Genomic DNA, 23,652 nt, shown 5'->3' with positions numbered 1-23,652 from the left:
AACCAGCCTGCAATCCCCCGCGAGCCCTGGCTCCTCTCAGCCCAGCGCACAGGGACACGGCCTTTGGGAGCCGCTCAGGCGTGTCACCCAGAGCAGGGACACCACGGGCACACACAGCCCCAGGGCAGAGCGCTGGGGCAGGGCAGGGCAGGGCCGGCTGTGCCCCTCTCACCTCCCGCAGGATGTCCGTGGGTTTTGTCTGGGCCGTGGCAGCGGGGCGGGCTTTTGCCGGTTCCTCGTCAGAGTCGGAGTCCACCAGGAGCCGGCGGTTCTGGGCCTGCTCCAGCATGGCCCTGCTGGGACACGCCAGTGTTGGAGCTGGGTCCATCCCACTGCCAGGCCCTGCTCGCTCCAGGGGAGCCTCGGGATCCCCCTTCCCAGGGGGTTCTGTGGGATCAGGTTCAACCCTGCAGCGCTGGGATCTGGAGCTTCAGCCCTGAGCAGGAACTGTGGCCATGGGAGGGCACTCCCCAGAGGATTGGACCCCCCCAGCAGCTCAGATCCCACAGAATCCCAGCCTGGTTGGCTTGGAAGGACCTCCCACTCCTCCTTCCTGAACACTTTGCCAGGACAGGCTGGGATCTCCTCGCACCCCCCAAATCCTGGTAACTCACCCCCCTCTCCCAGCCCAGCCTGGCTCGTGCCACCCCCAGCCCTTCCAGCCCCCTCACTTCATCTCCTGCTCGTCCTCCTCCTGCTCCTTGCGCCTCTGCTCCTCCTCCAGCTCCTTGTACTGCTTCAGCATGGCCTCAAAATCCACGTTGGCCTGGCGCTGGTTGAGCTCCTTCAGCTCCTGCAGGTTCTCCAGGACCTCCATCTCCAGCTTGGAGTCCTTGGTTCGGTTCTCCAGGACCTGGGTGGGATAAGTTGGGATATTTGAGGCAGCAGAGCCTGACAGGAGCCTCCAACACCTCCCCATGCTGGATGAAGCACAAGAGGATCTTCCTCATCCTCATTTTTGGGTAGGACAGGAAAGTCTGAATGGCTACAAAGGCACTGCTGTGGCTGGGGAGAGCCAGCAGAGTGGCAGAGGTTCTCCTGCAGTCTTTGTACCTTCATGGGATTGTTGAGCTCCTCCTCTTCCCTCTCCTTCTGAATCCTCTTCTCCTCCTCCTCCAGGAGCTTCTCTGCCTGGAAGTTCCTGGTGGCGCCGTGCTCCATGGTGTAATCCGTGTTCTCGGGGTCTGTCTGAGGGGGAACAGAGCCACTGGGGGTGGGGATCCAGCTCCAGGCAGCTCACAGCCACCTTCAGAGCCACACAACCCCAGTTCCACCCACGGAGCTGCCACAGGAAGGGCTGATCCAGCCAAAAACCCTCCCTGAGACTCAGCTGTCACAGTTTTGTGGTTTCCCAAGCCCAGCACACTCTTCAACGCACTGACCAGAGAATCTCAAATTAGTGAACAAAACCCCCACATCAGCCTCTGCTGGCCAGGAGAGTCAGGGAGTCATGGAACACCCTGAGCTGGGAGGGACCACCAGCTCCTGCCCCTGAACGGGACAATCCCACCAACCCCACTGCCCAAAGGCTCCTGCAGCTCTGGCAGCCTTGGGGCTGTGCCCGTTCCCTGGGGGAACTCAGCACTCCACCACCTTGGGGGAAAAAATCTTTCCCTGGTCTCCATCCCACCACTTTAGGGGGAAAAAATCTTTCCCTGATCTCCATCCCATCACCCTGGGGGGAAAAACCCTTCCCTGGTCTCCATCCCATGTCCCTGAGGGGAAAAATCTTTCCCTGGTCTCCATCCCACCACCCTGAGGGGAAAAATCTTTCCCTGATCTCCATCCCATCACCCTGGGGGGAAAAACCCTTCCCTGGTCTCCATCCCACCACCCTGAGGGGAAAAACCTTTCCCTGGTCTCCATCCCATGTCCCTAAAGGGAAAAACCTTTCCCTGATCTCCATCCCACCACCCTGAGGGGAAAAACCTTTCCCTGGTCTCCATCCCATGTCCCTGAGGGGAAAAACCTTTCCCTGGTCTCCATCCCACCACCTTGGGGGGAAAAACTTTCCCTGGTCTCCATCCCACCACCCTGAGGGGAAAAAATCTTTCCCTGATCTCCATCCCATCACCCTGGGGGGAAAAACCCTTCCCTGGTCTCCATCTCATGTCCCTGAGGGGAAAAATCTTTCCCTCATCTCCATCCCACCACCCTGGGGGGAAAAACCTTTCCCTGATCTCCATCCCATGTCCATGAGGGGGAAAAACCTTTCCCTGGTCTCCATCCCACGCCCTGGCACAGCTCCATCCCATGTCCCTGGTGTTGAATTTGCAGGCAGCCCCGAGGAGGGGAGGGCTGAGTGAATCTGCCTGCATGTTCTCAGAAGGCTGATTTATTATTTTATGATCTATGTTAGATCAAAGAATGCTGTAGTAAACTACACTAAAGAATAGAGAAAGGATACAGATAGAACAAGAACGAGAGTGAACACGTGACTCTCTCTTCCAGGGTCCTGACACGGAATTGTCATTAAGTAAATGACTGTAAATTAAGTAAACGATTGGTCATTAAGTAAAAACAACTCACTGAAACCAATCAAACGATCACCTGCCGGGCAAACATCCCCCAAACCCCATTCCAAAGCAGCAAAGCACAGGAGAAGCCATCGGGTAATTCTTGTTTCCATTTTTCTCCGCGGCTCCTCAACATCCCCAAGAGAAGAAACCCTGGCCAAGGGGATTTGCCAGAAAACGCGACGGTGACAGCCTGGGAGGCGGGGAGCTGCGGGCAGCTGACCTTGAAGGTGATCTCAGCCAGGCAGCGCGTGCACTTGATGTAGAAGCGGAAGATGGGCAGCCCCAGGTAGGCCTCGTTCTGCACCGTCTCCTTGCGCGCGTTGAACTTCTTGCCCTTGTAGATGTACTCGCCACACGTCTTGCACCTGGGCAGGCAGCGGGGATGGTGAGGGGCTGGGGAACATCAGGGGAGGCAGCTGAGAGGCTGGAGAGGGGCTGGGGAACATCAGGGGAGGCAGCTGAGGGGCTGGGGAACCTCTGGGGAGGCAGCTGAGGGGCTGGAGAGGGGCTGGGGAACCTCTGGGGAGGCAGCAGGGATGGTGAGGGGCTGGGGAACATCAGGGGAGGCAGCGGGGATGGTGAGGGGCTGGGGAACCTCCAGGGAGGCAGCTGAGGGGCTGGGAAGTGTCAGGGGAGGCAGCTGAGGGGCTGCAGGACATGAGGGGAGGCAGCTGAGGGGCTGGGGAACCTCCGGGGAGGAGCTGAGGGGCTGGAGAGGGGCTGAGGAACGTCAGAGGAGGCAGCTGAGGGGCTGGGAAGTGTCAGGGGAGGCAGTGAGGGGCTGGGGAACCTCAGAGGAGACAGCAGGGCTGGGAAATGTCAGAGGAATTCCTGGGCCAGAGGGAGGTGGTGCAGTCACCATCCCTGGGTGTGTTTAACAACGCCTGGATGTGGCACTGGGTGGGCTTTGAGGCCCTTCCATCCCATCCCATCCCATCCCATCCCATCCCATCCCATCCCATCCCATCCCATCCCATCCCATCCCCCATCCCATCCCATCCCATCCCATCCCATCCCAGCAGTGATCCCAGAGCTCCAGGAGAGATCCCAGGGCTCCAGGGCTGATCCTATTATTCCAGGGGTGATCCCATTATTCCAGAAGTGATCCCAGGGGTCCAGGAGGGACCCCAGGGCTCCAGAGTGATCTCAGGACTCCAGGAGGGATCTCCTGGATCCAGGGGTGATCCCAGGGCTCCAGCAGGGATCCCAGGATTCCAGGGGTGATCCCATCATTCCAGCAGTGATCCCAGGGCTCCAGAAGGGATCCCATTATTCCAGCAGTGATCCCAGGATTCCAGCAGTGATCCCAGGATTCCAGCAGGGATCCCAACATTCCAGGGGTGATCCCAGGGCTCCAGCAGGGATCCCAGGATTCCAGGGGTGATCCCATCATTCCAGCAGGGATCCCATCATTCCAGGGGTGATCCCAGGGCTGCTCTCACCTCATGTTGAAGGGGGCCATCAGCCTCACCACGTACTGCCGGTCCTTCGGCAGCTTCAGCTTCGGGATCTTGGCCGGATCGAAGTCCGGGGGGTAATATTTCTGTGGGGAGAGGAGATCTGGGAATTCCGGGGATATTTCTGTGGGGAGAGGAGATCTGGGAATTCCGGGGATATTTCTGTGGGAGAGAGAAGATCTGGGAGTGCTGGGAATGTTTCTACATTTGGGAATTCCAGGGAATGTTTCTATAGACAGAGAGCGGATCTGGGAATTCTGGAGCTCTGGAGATCTTCCCACTCCCCACCGCTCGCACAGGAGCTGCAGCCAGGCGGGGCTCGGGCTCTGCAGCCAGGGAACAGCGGCAGGATGGAGCAAAGCCCCACGGAGGCTCAAACCGGACACCGGGGAGCTCCCTCACGGGAAGGGCTGATGATAAACTGCAATGAGCTGCCCGGGGAGCTCTGGAGCCTCCATCCCTGGGGTGCTCAAGGACGGCCCGGACGGGCACGCGGTGCCCGGGGCTGGGGACGAGGCGGGCACCGGGCACAGCGGGGACTCGATCCCGGGATTCGGAGCGACTCCCGAACCAACCGGGAGCCCCCGGCGCGCCCTCCCCCGGCCCAGCGCGGCTCGGGGCGCTCCCCCGGCCCCCCTGGCGGGGATTCCTCTCAACTCACGTTCAGCACTTTCCGTTCCGACATCGCTGCGGCTTCTCCCGGTCCCCGGTGCTGCCGGTGCTGCCCCCGCGCCCCTCACCGCTTCCGAGTCTGGCCCCGCCCCCTCCGCCGCTCATTGGCGCAGCGAGCCGCGGCCTCCCCGTTCCTCGCCTGTTATTGGCTGCTCCAGCTGCCTGTCAACGGATGCGCCCCCGGCTGTTGTTCCACGCAGCCAAGAGTCCGCCGAAGAGCCGCGGCCTCACAGGGGGTTCCGCACATTCTTGGGTCCTGGAGGGCGGCTGTCCTCCGGCTGGGGGACCCCGGGGCTGCGATCTGGGGCTGGGGGACCCCGGGGCTGCGATCTAGAGCTGGGGAAACTCGGCTTCCTCACAGCAACATGGGATGTAGGTCTCCCCTGATCTCCCCTGCCGCATACTCATCATGTAGACAAGAGTGCCCAAACAGTCTGGTTGTGTTTAAAATGTCACTTGCTTTCTAAAAACCGAGGACTCTGACTCGTTTCGAGTTTGAAGCCGTTTTTTCGCTCACTCCACTGAGCGTGCGCGGCCACGGCAGCCATGCTGTACGGCACCGCCATTGCCGCCATTCCGTACAGCGCGCCTCCCACGGGCTCGCCGCCAGCGCGGGCAGTCCCAGGCGCCGCTGCCGCCGGCCCCGCCCGCCGCACCGCGTGGCCGCAGCCCTGCGCATTCTCAGATCCTCACTCCCCGGTGCCGCCCGCCCCTCCTGCACGGCTCCTCCACAGCGCGCCCGCGCGGGGCCCGCCATTACCGCCGGCGTGGGCGGCGGTGCCTCCTCACCGCGCCTGCGCGGCGCCTCGCGCGCCCTTTCCCGCCTCGCCGCCCGGCGCTCGTTCCCCGTCGCGCGCACGCGCGGCGCGGCGCCCCCTGGCGGCCCGGGGCCCCCGGCGCCGTCCCGTCGTGCCCCGCGCTCCCCACACAAAGGACGCGCTGGGAAATGGCGGCGGCCGCGGCCTCGCAAAGCGCCCCCGGCAAAATGGAGCCGCCCCCGGCGGCGGCCGCGGCGGCGGCGGCGGCTCCGCCAGCGCCCAACGGGGCGGCCGGCGCGGGGGGGGCCGCCCCCCAAGAGGTAGGGGGGCCGTGAGGGGCCGCGCTGCCGGTCCGGCCGAGGCGCCGCGTGCGGCCTCCTCGCTCCCGGGCCCGGCCTGAGGGCGGCGGGAGGGACCGGGCCCGGCGGGGGGGGTCCCGGCGGGGTCGGTACCGGTGCGGGGCCTCTCCTGGCGCTGCGGCCGCTGCTCCCTCCGGGCGCGCCTTGGGACCCCGGGCGGGGCCGGCCCGAAGGCGCTTCCGGGGCTCCGGCGGCGCTCTGGGCCCGGTTCCAGGGAGCCCCGGGGTCACCCCCGTCCCCCGGGGTCACCCGTGTCCCCTGGGATCACCCATCCCCTCAGGAAAAGCTGCTGCTGAGTTCTGGCGGAGTTCAGGCCTCCCTGGGCGGAGCGGGCGGTGCCGGCGTGGGGATGTTTAAGGGATGTTTGAAGTTCATTACTTTCTGTGCTGTCAGTGAGTTGTGAGGGCTCCGTTGCTCTCGGCACCCCTCTCATCCTGCTGCTCGCTTTGGAGCCGGGGGTGATTCACGCGTGAGGGGGTTCAGGAGCGCAGACCCCTGGAGGGTGAGAGTTCACGGTGGTGCCGGGGAGGGGTTGCTCAATCCCTCGGTGAAACGTTCGGAAATTTAAACCAGAATCGGCCGCGCTGCAGTTCCGGCTCTCAACGTGGGGATGAAGGGCACCAGAAGCCTCTGCTGCTTCTCACTTCCTCGTGTTGATGCTCGGTGGAAATCGCACAGTTGGCAAAGCCGGTTTTGGTACCAAATCCAGTGAAGAGAAAGGACTTCTCTCCCTCAGGGCGTTTTTGGCCTCGGTTTCATGGCAGGGTGATAAGAATCAGGTTGAACCTGGTGTGCTGTCATTCCTGCTGCAGACTCCAGCTTGGATTTGTGTTTCCCGAGCCCAGGAACAGCTTTGCAAGTGTCGCTTTAGGGGAAAAAGATCCATATTTATTATTTTTTTTTCCATTGGAGAGCAGTCAGAGTGTGCTTTGGGCAATAAAATACTGCCAGACACAAATTCATTGGCTGTGCAGCTTGAGCCAGGCAGGGACAGGGAAAGGTGTTCCCACCCTGGATTCTGTTCCCACCACTCCTGGGAACATGCAGTCAGCAGTTTGTCTGCATGAGGAGCCAGTTAATTCCTGGAAGCATAAATAAAGATATCTCCTTGCTGTGATTTTGGTTTTTCCTGAGCCTGTTCCCTTTGGGACGCCTCCAGGGGATTTGTTTGTGTCTGCAGGGGCAGTTGTGTTTGGGATATCCAGCTCCACGTGGCAGAGCTCTCCCTTCCCAGGGATAACACGCTGTGGGCACGCTCTCGGTGGCCTTGGGGGAAATGCAGTTTAAGAAAGAACAGCTGAAATCAGAGTGCAGCTTTTAACACGGCTGCATTCAGAAATGAAGGTGGAAAAAGGATTGTCCTATTTCAAGTCTAATTTTGGAGTTTTAATTATTTCATTCGTTAAAGAGGCTTTAGAAAAAGTTTAGTGAGAGAAAGACTGGAAGATTCCCATCCCTGTGCCTGCAGAAGCTTTGGCTGCTGGGTGGTGGAAGCAGGGAACACACTCAAATAGGAACCTTCAGAGGCCTCCAGAGTCTCAATTTCCCTTTCCCTGCAGGCTGGTGTGTGTGCTCAGGGATTGAAATGGTCCTGAAGGGATTTCCTGGGATTTCTGACCTGGAATTTGCAGGGCTGCCCAGGTGCTAGGCTGGGAAAAGCTCCGGACAGAGGGATCGCAGAAACTTCAGCTTCGTTATCTGATGTGTTCTGAATTCCTCCTCAGGATGTGTCGGTGCATCTTCCCCAGCAGCCCTGAGTGAGCAAGGAGATCAATTGGATTAGTGAGGGGAATCATGCAGGACTGAGGCTGAAGCTTTTTGTTCCCTTGGTTTGTTTTTTTTCCCTTTCAAGACAGGCAGGGCTCTAAGGTCCCTTCCCAGCCGAAGTGCTCTGTGTTCAGGATGCAGCTCTGCCTTTGCTCCCTCCGGGCTGGCTGCCCTGCCCCATCCCAGCAGCTCACAGGAATTCTCTCCCCGCAGCGAAAGCGAGCGCCCGACCCCGAATGAGAAGAAGAAGGAGAAGGGGATGAAGAGGGGAGGGAACCGCTTCGAGCCCTACGCCAACCCCGCCAAGAGGTACCGAGCCTTCATCACCAACATCCCCTTCGACGTCAAGTGGCAGTCGCTGAAGGACCTGGTCAAAGAGAAAGGTAAAGTGCAGCTCAGGTGGAGAGGCTGGCGCTGCCCAGCCCGGGCCTGGCTCTGGCTCTAGCTCAGCGCTTGCACTTCGGCCACACAGTTTGGGAAAGCTCTTCCCGAAGCCTTCTGGGTGCTGCACAGCCTGGTCCCTGGCAGCCTTCCAGGGATGGTTCCTGGGGCGTGCAGCTGGTAGAGCCTCGTGCCAGCGTTGGCGGTGTTTTCCTGAGGGATCCGACCCCAGGCTTTCAGCAGGTGGTAGCCTTGAAGTGCAGCAGAACTTTCTGAAGCTTTTTAATGTTTTTTGGGCATTCAGGTGGTTACGCCCTGCTCTGGTGTGTGGATGTCCAGCTGTGTCCCCAGACTCGCAGGGGTTTGGGCTGGCTTCAAGAGCCGTTCTGCCCTTGGTTGCAGTTCAATGTATTTAAGGGTGACCTGCGAAATCAGGTTGGTGCTTTGGCATGTGCTGCAGCGGAATCAGGGCTTTGGAAATCAGGTTTGTGGCGTTCCCCCTTCCACGATTCCCTTTAATTCCCGTGTGGATGGGAGCTGCCTTTGCTGACCTGAGCATCCTCATCTCTTGAGGAAGATGAAGAGATTGAGCTGAATACTCAGGTAGTGACAAGTCTAAATTAGTGTCATTTCTTCAGGCTGGTGCCCAGCTTTCTAGTTTTCAAGTCACCTTGGAAGTGCAGTGGAGTGGCAAGAAAATCCTTGGCTTCTCCAGCCTTCAAACGTCTGAACCGAGTCCAGAGTAACAGCACAACATTTCCTGTGGGGCACTTCTGGGTCCAGAGCCTCAGCCAGGGTAGCGGGCAGTGGTCATTGTGCTGGAGCGGGGTGAGGACTGCCAGCTCAGGTGTTTGACGTGTGGCCTGAAGAAGGGGAAAACCAAGTTCCAGAGGGTTTCAATTGTTTGTCTTCGGCGGCAGAGTCTGTGGAACAGCCCTCGGGACTGGGAGCTTCCCTAACGAGGGGCTGTTTGAGAGGCAGCAGTGGTGGTGTGCCATGGCAACAGCGTCAGCCTCGGGGGCTGCTGGAGCAGGCCCTGGTTACGGATGGAGCCCTCAGCGCCCCGTGGCGTGCCGGGTGTGGAGGTGTCCCGCTCTCAGTGCTGCGTTGGATCCCGTTCCCGGTGTCTGTGGTTTCTCTGCAGTGCCCGTGGGTGGCACAGGCCGGGCTCAGATTGTTTCCTGCCGGGCTGTTCGGCTGCTCATTGCAGCAGGTGCTCCTAGGGGAACGTGGGAGCCTTTTCCTTCTGGCTGCAGGGCTTGTCCTGCTAAAAGCGGGGTCGTTCCTGGGGTTTGGCGCTGCTGATGAATCCAGGCGTTCGCATTTGCCACGGAGCTGTTCTGGACTTCTCCCAAGCTGCCGTGCTCAGTCCCTGCCCCAAGGCAGAGCAGTTCCAAGCCCCAGGAACCCCGAGCCGTTGGAATTCTTGCTTTGGAAGCGTAAGAACGCCAGGCCAGCCGTCCCAGGCTGTGGGAGCAGGTGGAATTCTGTGCCCGAGGGGAAACCCTGGGTGTGTGAGGGCTCTGCAGGGCTGGGGCTGTAGCAGCAGGAGCTCAGCTCGGGGAGGTGCCGCTGTTCCTGCAGCCTGGGAGTGGCCGGGCTGCTCCAGGTGCCTCCTCTCTGTCTCTCCATGCTCGGGCATGCCAGTGGATTGCTTGGAGAAACTCAATTACAGGTATGCAGTGGGAATGTTGGTAATGCGACGCAGAGATGTTCTTGTTTGGAACTCCCTCGTTTTGCTGGCAGACACAAGGGCTTACCTGAGTGCAGAGTCCCCAGGATCTGGTCACGGTGTGCAGTTCTGGGGAGCCAGGGAGGGAGGGATGGGGAAGGAAAGTGCTGCTCTGCCCTTGGCCGGTTCCCTCTTCCCATTTGCTGCAGTCTCTGATGAGCTGCTCTGTTTCCCTTGGGCTCCCACCATCTTTCCAAGGAATCTCAGCCCTTCCCTGGCTGCAGGGAGCTTTTCACTCCCTCTGCTGCCTGAGCTCTTGGAGAGCCTGAATCACCCCTTTGGCTGTTCTCTTGCAAAAGGGAAGTTCCCCTTCCCCATCTGTGGCAGAATTGCTGACTGCTGTCTCTGCTTTGGGAAGGTTTTCCTTCTCCCTTTCCAGCCAAAGCTTTCCTGGGTAAATCTTCCTCCTCTTCTCTCCCCTGTAACTTTTCAGGGGCTGCCTGTCCCAAGCTTTACCTGTAAATGAGGGAGGAGCTGTGGCCAGCTCTGCTTTGCCTCACATTGCAACTGTGAAGCTTTTTGATCCTCTTGGATCATGGTTCTTCAGAAGATGAGGAGACATCCAGCCAGCTTGGGGTTTTCCTTCCATATTTAGTATTTACTTTTGGCCCTGGAGGGCAAGGAATGACTGCCACAAAGCATTTCCCCTGTCCCAGTTCTGGGCTTGCTCCCACTTCCCTCTGCACCTTTCACACCTCTCAGAGCTCTTTGGCTTTTCACAAACTGTTAAAAATCAAATTGCCCAAGCTAAAGTTGTTATTTCTGTCTGAGCTTGTTCTGAGGAGTTCCCAGATGTGTCTTCAGGGCCTCAGGTCACCCTGTGTGTGAATCCTGACCTGAGCTTCCTGGACAGGCCCTGCAGAGGATTGGAATTCTGCTGGAGCAGCCCAGCTGGAACTCTGGCATTTTCTGTACTGATAAAAGTGATGGGAAGTTTTCAAGAGGATTAAAAACAGTGCCTGTGCTAAATAGCACTGAAGCTTCCTTCAGTTTGGATTTCTGCTTATTGCAGTAAACTCTGCTCCAGTCTCTTGGTTTGGGACAGTTTTCCAAACTTTAGGTGTGAGGTTTAAATAAATCCATAAATCAGTCTCCTCTAAAGTCATAAAGACACCATGGGGTTCCTTTACTGAGCCTGCAGTGACTTGGAGCCAGTGTTTTTTGGAAGTTTCCTCCCTTGGGAAGCTCCTGAAGTAACAGTTTCTGTGCTTGGGTGAAATTTCTCCCCTTGTGGCTCTGGGGTGTTCCCTGTCAGAATCCAGCTGGGAAGGGAATCCTGCCAGGCTCACTGGGCATTTATCCTGGTCTAGCACATGGGCATCTGCTCCTGGTACTTTTCCATGGCATCCCGTGGTTTGGGATCTAGAAAAACACCCCAAAACTCCAAAGAAAACCTGACCCAGCCTAGCTTCTTAAAAAAGGTTTCTTTTGCCAGCTGCAGACAGCATTCTCCTGGCAGAGGGCTTGGGTTGGCTCCTCTCACACATCTGAGGGTGAAATTCCTGCGTTCTCATGGCAGTGGTTGGGCTCAGTCTTGGCTCAGAGCTGCTGCCCTGGGTGTGTCATTCCCCCCTCCTGCTGTCTGAAATTGGGCTCTTCGGGAAGTCCCGGTGTCCTTTAAAGCAAAGCAGCTACTTCAGGCTGGATATTTGCATTTTCATGGATCTGTAAGGCTCCAACAGGAAGCTCTGAGCAAAATTGGCACAGACTCAACTTTCCAAGAGATTCCTGGAGATCCCGTGGTTGGGAGTCAGGGATTGGTTACCAGAGCAGATGTTCCATTGTATTGGGTATCCTCAAGCTTGGCAAACCCCTTGGGGAGCTGTTTGTGAGGAGCTGTAGCTGAAGTGCTGGGAGAGGAGAGCCCTCGCTCTGGGGAGTGCCAGACCTGGAAGCTCAGGGAGGTTTTGGAGTGGAGCTCACCTGGGAAGAGCTGGGGAATCCCACCCCAGGCGTGGTTGGACTCTGGCTGCTGCTCTTGAGCTGGATGGTGTCAGAACCTCGTGCTGAACCCCCAGGACTCCTTGGGAACAGTGCTGTGGGAGCTCAGAGGGATTACCACTGCAGTTCCTCCTTGGGCTCGAATCCAGCATGGATGGAGCTGCTGGAGCTGTGGGTGGTCATGGACAATCCATGGAGTCCCTTTCACAGGGATTTGTCAGCCTTTTCCAGCCTCGCGCGTTGTCCTCCTGAAGCACGAGTGGATCAGAGCTGTTCATCCTGTTCTCTGACTGCTAAATTCTTGTTTAAAATAAGAAACGGAGATTACAGATCCGTGCTTTCCTTAAGCATTCCTCTTTTTTTTGTTTTTCCAGCTTCAGGAGAGCCCTTCCAGGCTGTCAGTTTTCCACAAATTGCCAGTTTTTCCTGCAAATTGCTGGGCCTGGGGAGGTCAGGCTGAGCATCCCCCTCTGTGCCTGGCAGAGTCTTGTGAAACCCCAGTTCCTTGCTCCACTTCAAACTATTCCTACTCGTGGTTTCCCACAAATAAAACATTCCACTGTCCACATAATGCAGCTTGGACTCCTCCTGGTTTAAATTTAAACCCTAGGACTTGTAAAACCAGGAAGGAAAAAAAAATAATAATAAAAAAGAGTGTTTATTGCATTCTTCTGTACGCCAGTCCCTTCAAAGGCAGCAGCCATTTGGGTAGTTGCATTCTGGAGGTCCCTGCCAGGGTTCTTTGGTCCTAGAGAGGCAATCCCAGTCCTGTGAGGAAAGGGGCAGGGCGAGTTTTCCATGGACTTCTGCCTTTTGCTGTTGACAGTTTTGTCTTGAGAGCAAATATGGCAGATTTTAATGCTAAAATAGAATTTATTTTGGCTTAAAAAAAACCAAAAACCTGTTAAAACAAACAGCAGGCAGGTGGCGATCTCTTGATCTGTTGGTTCAGTGTGACTCCTTATTTGTTTTTAAATCCTGACAAAAACAAGTCACTTGAAATTCTGGATTAGGGAGCCAGGACTGCATCCTGTGGAAAGTGAAGGAATCTCATTCCTGCAGCCTTTCCCAGGGGTTTGGATTGCCTCAGGGAACGAGCGGGCCCTAAAGATCCAGGGAACGGTGGAAATTTGTCTTTTGAGGTGGAGGAAAACCAAGAACATTCTTGAAGTGCTTGAAGCCTTTACTGCATACCTGTAATTGTCCAGTTTTGTGGTCTAGAGAACGTGGAGTGTTTCTGGGCTTTCTTTTAAGGCAGAGGCTCCATACACGGTTGTTGATTGTTCTAAATTCCCATTGTTTTCTTGGCTTTTCTCCCTTGGTATCTGTGTCGTCTGGAATCTGATTTGTAGTTGGTGAGGTAACATACGTGGAGCTCTTAATGGACGCTGAAGGAAAGTCAAGGGTAAGTGTTTGAGAGTTTCTTTGTGGATTTTCTACCTGAAATGTTTCTGTGTGCTGGACAGGAGGCCAGGGAGGCTCAGAGTGTGGATGTGCAGTGGCTCTAGGTCAGGAGTGCTGTGGGATGGGAGGAGGTGGGGTGGGCTCTGCAGTCAGGAGCTGTTCCCTGCGTGCCGTTGGCGTTGGCCGTGTGACCCTGGAGCCCAGCAGGCGGGACAGGGCTCTGGAATATTCCTGTGCTTTGGAAAAGTCACTCGAGTGGTTGGCTGAGTTTGGAAGGGCCAGGGTGCAACAGCAGGTGCTGCAAACTCCACTTCCTGGGCCAGCAGAGAGAGGCAAATTCCTAAATGTAAACGTTCAGTGCCTTCATGGGCCTCGAGTCCAGGAGCAGGGAAGACAACAGGAGCACTCCTAAGTGTCCTGAAGGAGATGGATTTAGGGTGAGAGTGTGGAGGGTTTTGCTGTATGCCAGGGAAGAGCAGGTCACAGGAAGCGTGTGGTATTTCTCGGAGAGTCGGGATTCAGTGTTTGTTACAAGCTCAGAGACCCCAGGTTAATCCTGTTAAGGCATAAGAAGTTATGGAGTTGCACTATTGGAGGCTTGCCTGCGTAAGGTTACGTTTATTTTCGCTGGTAGGGCTTAACTGATGTGATTTGGCTTTAATAATAAAATAGCTGTGTGTGATTTGGGCTTTCACTGACTTTATTTCTTCTCTCTTCCCTCCTCCCTGTGACTGCCCTGGGAAATCACCTCGCCAGGGATGCGCGTAAGTTCACTCTGAATTTTTACCAGAAATCCGAGGAGGCTTCTTCAAACAAAACGTCCTGAGCTGTGTTGTGTCCCCGCAGGGTGGTTGAGTTCAAGATGGAGGAGAGCATGAAAAAGGCTGCTGAAGTTCTGAACAAGCACAGTCTTGGTGGGAGACCCCTGAAAGTGAAAGAAGTAAGGAGGGGATCTGCTCTGGCAGGGGTGGAGGGGGAAGGGGGAGTTCTTGTTGAGGGTTTAGGGCTGACTCAGGGGATAATGGACAGAAAGCAGGACTTAAATAGGATAAAAACCCCCAGTCAGCCTTTTCCTGATCGTTTTAACTGCTGCTGAACTTGTGAGTATCAAGACTAAATTTGATGTGAGGACAAAGCAGGAGTTTGGCTTTAATTGCAGTTCCTTTGTTAATGATTTGACACAGAAGCCTCCGTGTTTGTTCTTTACAAACTTCCCTTTCAATTCTGCGTCAGGATGAATGGATTCCACCAGCGATTCCATAGAATCAGCTTTTCCTGGAATGCCTCAAAGATGCGTTTCCATTTTAGTGGCTTTGCTGCTGACAGCCAGTCCTGGCAGTTCATTCCAGACCCTCTCCAGTGGCACTGGGGGTTTATCAGGGTTTGGAACAGGGGGAACAGAGGTTTGCTCTTGGTGATGGATCAACACCTTGGGAAGCAGGGACATGCCTGGGGAGGAATAACTCCAGTAATAAAGGGTATAAAGGAATCATTTAAAGGATAAAAGGATGCTGGCTAAAATGAAATAAATTGACTGGCAATGCTTAAGGAGCAGATATCCTGGGATAAAGGGAGCTCCTGTCTGTGCCTGTTGGAGCCCTGGCACTGACCATGCTGCACGGGGATCTGATCTGAGTGTGTGTGTGTCCCTCAGGACCCCGACGGGGAGCACGCCAGGAGGGCCATGCAGAAGGTGATGGCAGCAGGAGGGATGGGCATCGGGCCCGGCCCCGGTGGCCCTGGCATGATCAACATCCCCCCCAGCATCCTGAACAACCCCAACATCCCCAACGAGATCATCCACGCCCTGCAGGCCGGCCGCCTCGGCAGCACCGTCTTCGTGGCCAACGTGAGTGCTGGGCACCCCTGCTGCACGTCCAGCACAGGAGCTTCTCAGCTGGGGCTAATCTGAGGGAGGAAAAGCCTTGGCAAAGTTCCTCCGTGCCCTGCTGATGCTCTGTGCACAGGAGGTTCTCACTCGAGGTGGACCACAGTGTGTGTTAATTGGGATTTTTGAACAAACCTCTGTACTTGCATTGAATTTTATCTCAGCTCTCTGACAACTTTAATGCCGATACCAGGGAAGGACAGGAGCCCACTGAAGCTGTTTTCTCATGGAAACCTCTCTTGCATTTCCGTTTTGCAGCTGGACTACAAGGTGGGCTGGAAGAAGCTGAAGGAGGTGTTCAGCATGGCTGGGGTGGTGGTGCGCGCCGACATCCTGGAGGACAAGGACGGCAAGAGCCGGGGCATCGGCACCGTCACCTTCGAGCAGGCCATCGAGGCCGTGCAGGCCATCTGTATCCTTGGCAGCAAGCTGGCAGTGGGGCAGGGAACCCAGGAAACGCAGCAGGGGAGAGGGGAATTGTATTCCGGAGGAGGATGTTGCCGTGGCAGGGAAGGTCAAGTTGTAGTGGATGGGAAATGGAAGGAAAAGCGAAACGGAGACAAGATTCCATCTTGAAGGAATTGTTGCAGTTTGACAGGATCTTTAGCAAAGGAAAATTCTCTTTCCTACATGGATAAATGTACTTCTGTCCCAGCTGAGTTTCTGTCTTTAGGTTGTAATTAGTATTAAAATAAAATTTTCTGAGAAGATTTGTCTGGAAAGGGAAAAAGTCCCCGTGCCAAGGCACACGGAGCTGGTGTGTTCCTGTTTCTCTTCCCTTTCAGAGATTTGCCACCTAGAAACCAAACAGCAATGAAATTGCAGGTATTACTCTCTCAGCTCCTGGTTATGGTGTGGATAGGAAGGAAATATTCATTCTTTCCTTTCCCAAGGTTTCTGTTTGAGTGGTGGCACACTTCAGAATGTGTTGCTGTGGAACTTTTCCCTGTTTCCTCCTGGTTTCAATGGATAAAGTGACTGAGGAAGTTTTGAACACTTGGGCTGACTTAGAGTTACATCTTGAATCTCTTTGTGAACTTAATCTTACCCAGAAATGCGTTTTTATCATTTTTTCATTTCAAAAAGCTTTTTGTTTTGAATGTTCAGCATATTTGGATTTCAAGGCTTTTTCGTTTTGGAGAAGGCAGAAGCATTTGGGATAATTGTGAATGATAACTGAGGAGGTGGGATTTTCTGAGGGGTTTTTGTGCTCCCAGTCAGAGCCCTCAGTGCTGGAACAGCGATCCTTAACAACCCCCAGCGATGTTCAATGGGCAGCTGCTCTTTGACAGACCCATGCACGTCAAAATGGTGAGGACACCCCCGTTCCCCCTGAGCTGGCAGTGCCCTCCTGATCCGGGGGGAATTTGTGGTTTCAAGGGTGGATCAAAATCCAGAGGGGGAAATGTGTGATTTGCCTGTTGCCTGCTGAATTGATGCAATCGGGGAAGGTTAGTTCAGATTATCCTGCTAATAGACAAATCAAAACCACAGTCAAGACTGCTTTAACTTGAAATTTCTGTATTTCAATGCAAAGTTTTAAGAATCTGGAAGTAATTTCCTGCTTTCCTTGCCAGCTTTAACGTGTTGAATTCCTTTTAGGATGAACGAGCCTTCCCCAAAGGAGATTTCTTCCCTCCAGAGCGACCCCAACAACTCCCTCGTAAGTGTCCCCTGCATGGTTCAACATCTTCTGCTTTTTATTTGGCTGTTCAGCCCTGGGAACCAGTCCCAGCCCCAGTAAAACTCTGGTTCACACTGGAAAACTGGGATCCAAATTCCTGAATAATTTCAGAAAGGGGAATAGTGAAGAAGAGCTGCTCAGTGATTTTTTGGATACTTCTTTCAGCTCATGGCCAGAAGCTTGTCTTAAAACATTCACCTTCTCAAGGCTTCCAGAGCTCTCCATTGCAATTCCAGGATCCCATTAATGTGGGATTTAAGGAAATCCAGTGAATCGGTCAGCACCTCCTGTGGGATGGTGCTCTGGGAATGGAATGTTCTCCCTTAAATTGGAGGGGCTGAATTCAGGACCTGGGAGCCTTCCAGGCCTTCACATTTCCAAAGGAGATCTTATCAATGTATTAAATATGGAAAGAAGAGGGGAACCAGGCTCTTCTTGGAGGTGCAGGATGCAGAAAGCACCGACCAAAACCCAGGAGATGAAAATTCAGAGTAATTGGCTGCCCCGAGCTGCTCCTTCCAACTTGGAATTGGAACGAACTAAAAGATCAAGCCTAAAGCAGCAGTGGGAACCCGCAGGCTCCACGTGGATGTAAGGAAGCTTTCCTGGGAGGGTGACTGGGTTGCTCAGAGCTCCTGAGGAGTCTCCATCCCTGGGAATACCCCAAAGCTCTGGATGTGATCTGGGCTGAGCTGAGGCCCCGCAAAGGCCCCTCCCAACCTCGGCCATGCTGGGATGAGATGCTGCAGTACTGAAGAGAAGAGTTGGGACTGGAAGAGCTGGAGGCCGAGCTCATTCGAGTGCAGCTAAATTGGGGCTGTTGATGGAATTGGAATTGTCCCGAGCGGCCTGGGCTGTGCAAGGGCAGGGGCTGGGAGTGGATGGGCTTTAAGGTCCCTTCCAACCCAAACCAGTCTGGGATTCTGAATTCTCTGCGTTCAGACAGATGCTGTTTTCTTCCTGGGAACCAGACCTGTTGTGTGCTGCTAAATTGCCCATTATTAATGATCACTAATTAGTCCCTCCCTAGTTCAGCTCTCAGTGCCTGTCGAGTGTCACTGTAAGGACGTTCCTCTCTTCAGGACAAAGTCGTTGGGTTCCAGTTCCATCACCTTGGTGTAAAACTCCCTAAATCCCTCTGGAAGCCTGGATTTTGGCCTTTACTGGGGCGGGGAAGGGGGACCTTGTGCTGTTTTAAAACAAGATTCAACACTCCTGTGTTCAGTGCTGAGCTGGAAACGAGGGAATCCTGCAGGCAGAGGATGCCATGAGCTGGTGGTTGTGCCGAGCAGAGAACTTTCTTCCTGCTTCAGGAAAAAAAGGGCTTTTTCTTCTTTCTTTGGGCTGGGGAATCCTTCAGGCAGGGTGAGCTCCCTGCCTGGGGATGCCGTGTCGTGTTTGCTCAGAGAGGCTGGCTGTGTGCTCGCAATTCCATCGGTGGCTGTCATTGATCCATGGGTGCTCCAGTTCTCCCCTGCGAGGGGCCAAGCCCAGCAGGGCTGGAGGGGAGAACTGTGCACAGCTTTAGGGCATCTTCTCCCAAATTGCCCACTCCACCCTCCTCAGCTGAGGACTTTGCCCAAATGAAGCAGTGTTCTAGCCAGTTATTTTTCAGGAGTCAGCTCCAAACCAAGTTTTCTCAGCAGTAAGATTAAAAATTTAAGTATAAAACCAAATAATTGGAGGTAGTTTTTAGCCTATTTCAAGACACATCTACTCTTGATTTATTCCACACTTCCCTGCTTTCAGTACACACCCCACAGGGGGGACACAGCAAGCTTTTTTTGGAGAATGAAAGTCAATTACTTAAGAAATAAAACTTGCTGTTTTGTCAAACTATGGAAAGAAGGCTTTTTTGATATCTGAATATTTTCTTCAGATGGTCTTGGTGGTATTGGCATGGGATTAGGACCTGGAGGTCAACCTATTGATGCAAATCATTTAAACAAAGGCATGGGAATGGGCAACATGGGACCTGGAGGTAAGAAGATTACTCCTATGCTTTTGTTTCATGAGAGCTTTAAGCTGTGTAGAAGGTAGATAGCTTTGTTTGCCTCCCCAAAAAGTTGGTAGTTTCTTAGGAATGTTAAAGCCAAATGAGGTTTTTTTTTGTTCAGCTTGATAATGGAAACTTGAACTTAACCAACTGCTCCATTTTTTAATTTTTTTTTTCACTGTGGTCAAGACACAGCTCTCATTTTCTGACTCTTGAGCATGAGCAGCAGACACTGCAAAGATCCATGAAACTCCAAACCATCTCTCACTTTTAACACCTCTAGTGGGCTTGCAAATCTTTGGTGAGGATCTGTTGAAATAGCACAAGTTTCAAAGAGCCACCTAAAAAGTAGCACACACTCAGCTTTCCATGTCGAAATGCCAGTGGGTTTTTCCCCTTTGCTGCTTGATTTTCTGAGCAGGAATGTTGAAATCTCCTCAGACTTATCCCATGTAAGCTCTTCAGCCCAAGCCACGGATGTGTTGTGTGGTTTGAGTTCTGCAGCCTCTGGCTGGAATTTCTTGGGTGATACCTGCTATATAAAGCTTTCTCTTTTATTTTGAGGAATGGGAATGGAAGGCATGGGCTTTGGAATGAATAAAATGGGAGGTAAGCTGTGCTTCCTGATCTCTCTTCATGCCTTGGCCTTTGTGGGAGTCCTGCAGACTGAGCTGTGTGCGTGTGGCAGGAATTCGTGTGCTGGGGAATCATCACCAAGGATGATGGTCCTTTTTGGGGATTTGGTCCTTTTTGGGTATTCAAACTGCTGCAGGTGTGTGGGGAGGGTGGGTGCATCCCATAAAACACGACCTGTGCTTCCTTAGCTCGGGAGATCTGGACGTGTCATCCCTGGGGGTTGGAACTGGACCCTCAATATCCCAACCCAAAGCGCTCTGTGATTCCGTGGGTTTCATAATGCTGGGCCCAAATCCTGACCCCTTTTTGGGAGCTGGTGCTGGGAAGGTTGTGTGGGCACGTCGTGTGGCACGCCGCTGGCAGTGCAGTGTGCAGCTGGAGTGCACTCCAAGGAATCCCTGGTAAATCTGTTTTTCAGGAATGGAAGGTCCCTTCGGAGGCATGGAGAACATCGGGCGCTTCCCAGCCGGGATGAACATGGGCAGGATGAGTGGTAGGCACTGGCTGTTTGTCTGTCCTGCTGCCTTCCCCAGGAGGGTTCCCTCTTTGCAGAGGCCTCTTCTCAACTTTTATGGGAATAACTTGGGATTTTCCCTCTTGTGTCCCCAAGTCCCCTTTGGTTTCTGAGCTGCACAAACCCAGTGATTTATTGATGGTTTATTCAGACAGATTCTGGCTCTGTCCAGTGCCCAGAGCATCCCATGTGTTTGGGATAAATCCTCTTTTTCCTTGGGGCTTTGGGCTCCTGAAGCCATGACAGAATGATCAGGAGAAAATCACAAAAACCTTCCTATGCTGTGAACCTTCCAGACGATTCCTGTGGTGAAATGTTCTCAGGGGCCATAAAACCTCCTGCAAACTTCTCCACTTCCTCTTTGCAGAGATGGATCGGGCCATGGGAGGGGGATTTGAGAGGGAGTTTGGAAGAAATGAGATGGGAATGTCCCGGAGTTTTGGAGAGACCCTGGAGAGGGGAATAGGTGAGTGCAGTCTATGAAATCCATTTCCTGCCTGCTTTTCACCCCTGAACTGCTCACACAAATTATGGGGGTGTTACAGATAAAAAAAAAAAAGCAGATTTTAGATTTGCTGTAGGAATTTGCTGCCTGGCTTTTAAATGCTGCTGGGAAGCTGTTCATTTTTGTCAGTGAAAACAAAATCCTGCTTCTCCTTCTGCCTGTGTCACGTTTAACTTCTAAGCACGTTCCCTGGAAATATTGGACAATCTCAGAAATGAAACTGCAGAATTTCTGGAGCAAAGCTGAACCCAAACATCTCTGAGCAGGCAGAGCTCCTCCATCAGCTTCCAGATTTAATTTGGTTTAATGACCAAATCCCAACATTTCAGAGTCAAGGGAGCCATTCCCTGTGTCCTGTCCCTCCATCCCTTGTCCCCAGTCCCTCTCCAGCTCTCCTGGAGCCCCTTCAGGCCCTGCGAGGGGCTCTGAGCTCTCCTCTCCAGGTGAGCAGCTCTGGGCTCTCCTCTGCACTCTCTCAGCAGCTCCACATCTTTATTTTGGGGTCCCAGGGCTGGGGCAGCTCTGCAGGGGGGTCTGACCTGAGCGTCTGAGTTTGCCTCCTCCTGCAGGCGCAGAGCCCTGGCCTGGGGGAGCTCTGGGGGATGGAATCGATCCCAGAAGGGCGAGCAGCTCTCAGCTCTCTGCGTCCCCACCCCGCTGCTGACGCTGCCCGTGCTGTGTTGCAGGTGGTGGCAACGCCAGCATTCCCGGCATCGAGAGGATGGCCCCCGGCATCGAGAGGATGGGCTCGGGCATCGAGCGGATCCCGGCGGGCATGGGGCACGGCATGGAGCGGGTGGGCTCGGAGATAGACAGGATGGGGCTGGTGCTGGACCGCATGGGCTCCAACGTGGAGCGCATGGGCTCGGGCATGGAGCGCATGGCCCCGCTGGGCATCGACCACCTGGCCCCCAACCTGGAGCGCATGGGGCCGGGCATGGAGCGCATGGGGCCGGGCATGGAGCGCATGGGCTCCGGCATCGGCTTCGGCATCGAGCGCATGGGCGCCGCCATCGAGCGCGTGGGCGGCGCCATGGACAGGATGGGCTCGGGCGTGGAGCGCATGGGCGCGGGCATGGATAGGATGGGCATCGGCCTGGAGCGCATGGTGCCCGCCGGCATGGGCGCGGGCATGGGGCAGGTGATAGAGAGGATGCCCGCGGGGCTGGAGCGCATCGGGGGCCCGCCCATGGACAGGATCGGGATAGAGAGGATGGGAGCCGCCCCCATGGACAGGATGGGCCTGGAGCGCATCGGGGCCGCCAACATGGAGAGGATGGGGCCGCCCATGGGGCAGGGCATGGGGGCGGGCATGGAGCGCATGGGGCTGGCCATGGGCGGCAACTTCGAGCGGCCCATGGACATGGAGCGGGGCAACTTCGCAGGGAATTTTGCAGGGTCCCTGGGAGGAGCCGGAGGCCCCGCGCCCGGCGTGGCCCGGAAAGCCTGTCAGATATTTGTGAGAAATGTGAGTGCCCCTTCTTCCTTCTCCCACCCCTGCCCTTTCCCACCCCTCCCTTCCCACCCATGGCATTCCTTGTCACTGATGTGTTGATCCCATCCGTGCTTGGTTTCCAACCACAATGTCTGATACTGGATGCTGCCACTCTTTGGGGACAGTTGGAGCCATTTCCTTAGCAGGAGAAGAGCTCCTGGCTCACCCTGATCCATGGTTTCATGGCAGTGGCTGTCCTGGGATAGATTCTGGTTTTTGGGAGCTGGGGGTGCCTGCAGATCGTGCAGCAGAGCCTCAGTAATGGTTTGTTTCTCTCCTCCCACAGCTGCCTTTTGATTTTACATGGAAAATGCTGAAAGATAAATTCAATGAATGTGGTGAGTTGTTTTTCCTCGCCTGAGGAATTGATATGAATAACCTCCCAGAGCTCTGAGTGCCAAGCCAGGCTGGGGAGCCGTCCTTGGGGTGGGGAATGGGGAATGGATGGAGGGTGCCATAGTCAGGGTGGGGAGCTGGAGAACTGGGATTGGAGGGAGAGTGCCAGAGCCAAGGTGGGGAGCAGTCCTTGGGCTGGAGAGAGCCAAAGCAAAGAGGGAGAAAGTCTTTGAGGGGGGGAATTGGGATTGGATGGAGAATGCCAGAGCCAGGGTGGGGAGCAGTCCTTGGGGTGGGGAATTGGGATTGGATGGAGAGTGCCAGAGCCAGGGTGGGGAACAGTCCTTGGGGTGGAGAATGGGACCTGGAATGGAGAGTGGGGAGATGGAGAATTGGGATTGGAGGGACAGTGCCAGAGCCAAGGTGGGGAGCAGATTTTGGGGTGGAGAATGGGAACTGGATGGAGGGTGCCAAAGTCTGAGTGGGGAGGTGGGGAATTGGGATTGGATGGAGAGAGCCAGAGCCAGGCTGGGGAGCAGTTTTTGGGGTGGAGAACGGGGACTGGGAGGGGAGTTGGCTGACCCCGCTGTGCCCCCAGGCCACGTGCTCTACGCCGACATCAAGATGGAGAACGGCAAGTCCAAGGGCTGCGGCGTGGTGCGCTTCGAGTCGCCCGAGGTGGCGGAGCGCGCGTGCCGCATGATGAACGGGCTGCAGCTGCGCGGCCGCGAGATCGACGTGCGGATCGACCGCAACGCCTAGGCTGCAGCAATGCAGGGGCTGCAGCAATGCAGGGGCTGCAGCAATGCAGGGGCTGCACCTCTGCAGGGGCTGCACCGCCGCGGGGCTGCACCAATGCAGGGGCTGCACCGCCGCGGGGCTGCACCAATGCAGGGGCTGCACCGCTGCAGGGGCTGTGCTATGCCTCTGCGGGGGCCGCACCTCTGCGGGGCTGCAGGGCTGCATTGCGCCGCACCATTGCAGGGCTGCACCTCTGCAAGGGCTGCACCTCTGCAGGGCCGCCCTGCGCCTCTGCCCTGCGCCTCTGCCCCGCACCTCCTCCTCTGACTGGATGTAAAGCTGTTCAGCCCCGCCCGGTTGCTTTCTGGAGTAATTTTAAGTCCTTTTTTTAACCGAGGGAGCCCCGTTTTACTGGTTTTTTGCATTGGAACTGCCATGTGCACAATCTTTTTTTGTAGTTGTGGCATTTCGTTGACCTGACAGATGTAAACAGTCTGACTTTGATAATAAATGCCAGTTCAGTATTTCAGTCCCAGCATCCTTTACTCTGCCTAAAATCCCTGCCAGCATTTGTCAAAGAAATCCAGTGCTCCTCTTGATTTGTGACAGAATCTCCTCAAGAAGTGTCCAAGGGTGCAGGATCTTCCCTCTCCTGTATCCCACATAATCCCTGGGCAGTCCCAGCTCAAGGCTTTTCTCCAGTGCCAATGTTGGTTTAAAAACCTCCCTGGGTTGTGTCGATGCCTGTGGAAAGGTTTGAACTGAAAATGGGTCAAAAACCTCTTTATTCTCTCCTGTGGGGAGGTCTGGCCTAGGCAGGTACGGGGCAAACACCGGCTGCAGCTGCGAGGGGAGAGAATTCCCCTT

General features: G+C 55.1%; 2 protein-coding genes across 5 annotated transcripts; one reads left to right on the top strand and one right to left on the bottom strand.

The window, feature by feature from the left end:
• Window positions 1-36: 36 nt before the first annotated feature.
• On the bottom strand, window positions 37-4,764 carry YJU2 (YJU2 splicing factor homolog). The gene is made up of 7 exons (XM_038163464.1): window positions 4,638-4,764; window positions 3,962-4,062; window positions 2,740-2,884; window positions 1,054-1,188; window positions 672-853; window positions 159-293; window positions 37-61 (listed from the first exon to the last, which is right to left on the bottom strand). The coding sequence occupies exons 1-7, from the start codon at window positions 4,659-4,661 to the stop codon at window positions 37-39; spliced, it is 747 nt and encodes a 248-aa protein (XP_038019392.1). The 5' UTR covers window positions 4,662-4,764.
• Window positions 4,765-5,540: 776 nt separating this feature from the next.
• HNRNPM (heterogeneous nuclear ribonucleoprotein M) lies at window positions 5,541-23,314 on the top strand. 4 transcript variants are annotated; one of them, XM_038163601.1, is made up of 16 exons: window positions 5,541-5,726; window positions 7,746-7,915; window positions 12,939-12,991; window positions 13,747-13,754; window positions 13,837-13,930; window positions 14,645-14,839; window positions 15,137-15,290; window positions 16,140-16,189; window positions 16,481-16,541; window positions 18,445-18,543; window positions 19,123-19,167; window positions 19,613-19,687; window positions 20,076-20,174; window positions 20,900-21,681; window positions 21,995-22,046; window positions 22,643-23,314. In XM_038163601.1, the coding sequence occupies exons 2-16, from the start codon at window positions 7,792-7,794 to the stop codon at window positions 22,804-22,806; spliced, it is 2,055 nt and encodes a 684-aa protein (XP_038019529.1). In that variant the 5' UTR covers window positions 5,541-5,726; window positions 7,746-7,791; the 3' UTR covers window positions 22,807-23,314. The 4 variants fall into 4 exon arrangements, with proteins under 4 accessions (XP_038019529.1, XP_038019528.1, XP_038019527.1 ...); XM_038163600.1 differs by having other exon boundaries at window positions 18,442-18,543; XM_038163599.1 differs by lacking the exons at window positions 5,541-5,726; window positions 18,445-18,543.
• The last annotated feature ends 338 nt before the right edge of the window (window positions 23,315-23,652 follow it).

Source organism: Motacilla alba, chromosome 28 (genome assembly GCF_015832195.1).
Source record: "Motacilla alba alba isolate MOTALB_02 chromosome 28, Motacilla_alba_V1.0_pri, whole genome shotgun sequence".
Lineage (NCBI taxonomy): Eukaryota > Metazoa > Chordata > Aves > Passeriformes > Motacillidae > Motacilla > Motacilla alba.
This window is presented reverse-complemented; position numbering and strand designations above follow the sequence as displayed.

Bases quoted from the DNA above. Each gene is read 5' to 3' on its own strand.
- YJU2 (XM_038163464.1), bottom strand. From the start codon at position 4,661: ATGTCGGAACGGAAAGTGCTGAAC. The intron at 4,063-4,637 runs GTGAGTTGAGAG...CTCTCCCCACAG, and splicing joins CGGAACGGAAAGTGCTGAAC to AAATATTACCCCCCGGACTT. The intron at 854-1,053 runs GTACAAAGACTG...TATCCCACCCAG, and splicing joins AGCTCAACAATCCCATGAAG to GTCCTGGAGAACCGAACCAA.
- HNRNPM (XM_038163600.1), top strand. From the start codon at position 7,792: ATGAAGAGGGGAGGGAACCGCTTCGAGCCCTACGCCAACCCCGCCAAG. The intron at 13,931-14,644 runs GTAAGGAGGGGA...TGTGTCCCTCAG, and splicing joins GACCCCTGAAAGTGAAAGAA to GACCCCGACGGGGAGCACGC. The intron at 16,542-18,441 runs GTAAGTGTCCCC...TATTTTCTTCAG, and splicing joins GCGACCCCAACAACTCCCTC to ATGGTCTTGGTGGTATTGGC.